A 500-nucleotide genomic window follows, 5' to 3' on the forward strand; every position below is an offset into this window, starting at 1 on the left:
TAAGTTTCTGGTCTGTATCTAAGCAAGTGATAAAGAGAAGTTAGCTTTTCGCCTTTTAAAAGTTTGTTACGAAGTCAAGTCACGCAGCTGTTGTTTATGAATGCTCTCTAATATCGGAATCGATGTACACACGCCTCTGCGAATTGAAACAGACGAGTACTTCGAAGGCGTTTCGACGATGCCTCAGAGAGAGGACGAATTGTAGTTGAGAAAGTGGTGTTAGTTTTGGAAAAAATTACAAACGTGCTATATATTTGGGTCTGTGTGTGCGACTCACCGCGGCAACAGACACAATTTGCTCCATTACAGGTTGAACCTGTTAGAACGTCATCACACTGCCTGGAATCCACACACTTTCCTGGCATGTGGATGTGGCAGGGCAGGTAGCAGGAGGAGGAGAGCAACATTTGCAACCGGTGCCTGAACATCCGTTGTCAATTTCCGTTTCGCCTTGTGCGCAAGTTTGCTTGCAAACTCCCCTTTGAGCAGTGCAATTGGGT

At 45.6% G+C, this 500-nt stretch overlaps 1 protein-coding gene across 1 annotated transcript in view; it reads right to left on the minus strand.

Annotated features, from left to right (window-relative positions):
• Positions 1-500, minus strand: part of LOC119591727 (balbiani ring protein 3-like) — a gene marked incomplete in the record, with an annotated part of 83966 nt that overhangs the window by 15171 nt on the left and 68295 nt on the right. The window contains 2 exon segments of the mRNA XM_037940476.1: positions 278-361; positions 364-494. Of these exon segments, the coding sequence (XP_037796404.1) occupies positions 278-361; positions 364-494 (215 nt within the window).

This window comes from Penaeus monodon, chromosome 29, assembly GCF_015228065.2.
Source record: "Penaeus monodon isolate SGIC_2016 chromosome 29, NSTDA_Pmon_1, whole genome shotgun sequence".
NCBI classification, from domain to species: domain Eukaryota; kingdom Metazoa; phylum Arthropoda; class Malacostraca; order Decapoda; family Penaeidae; genus Penaeus; species Penaeus monodon.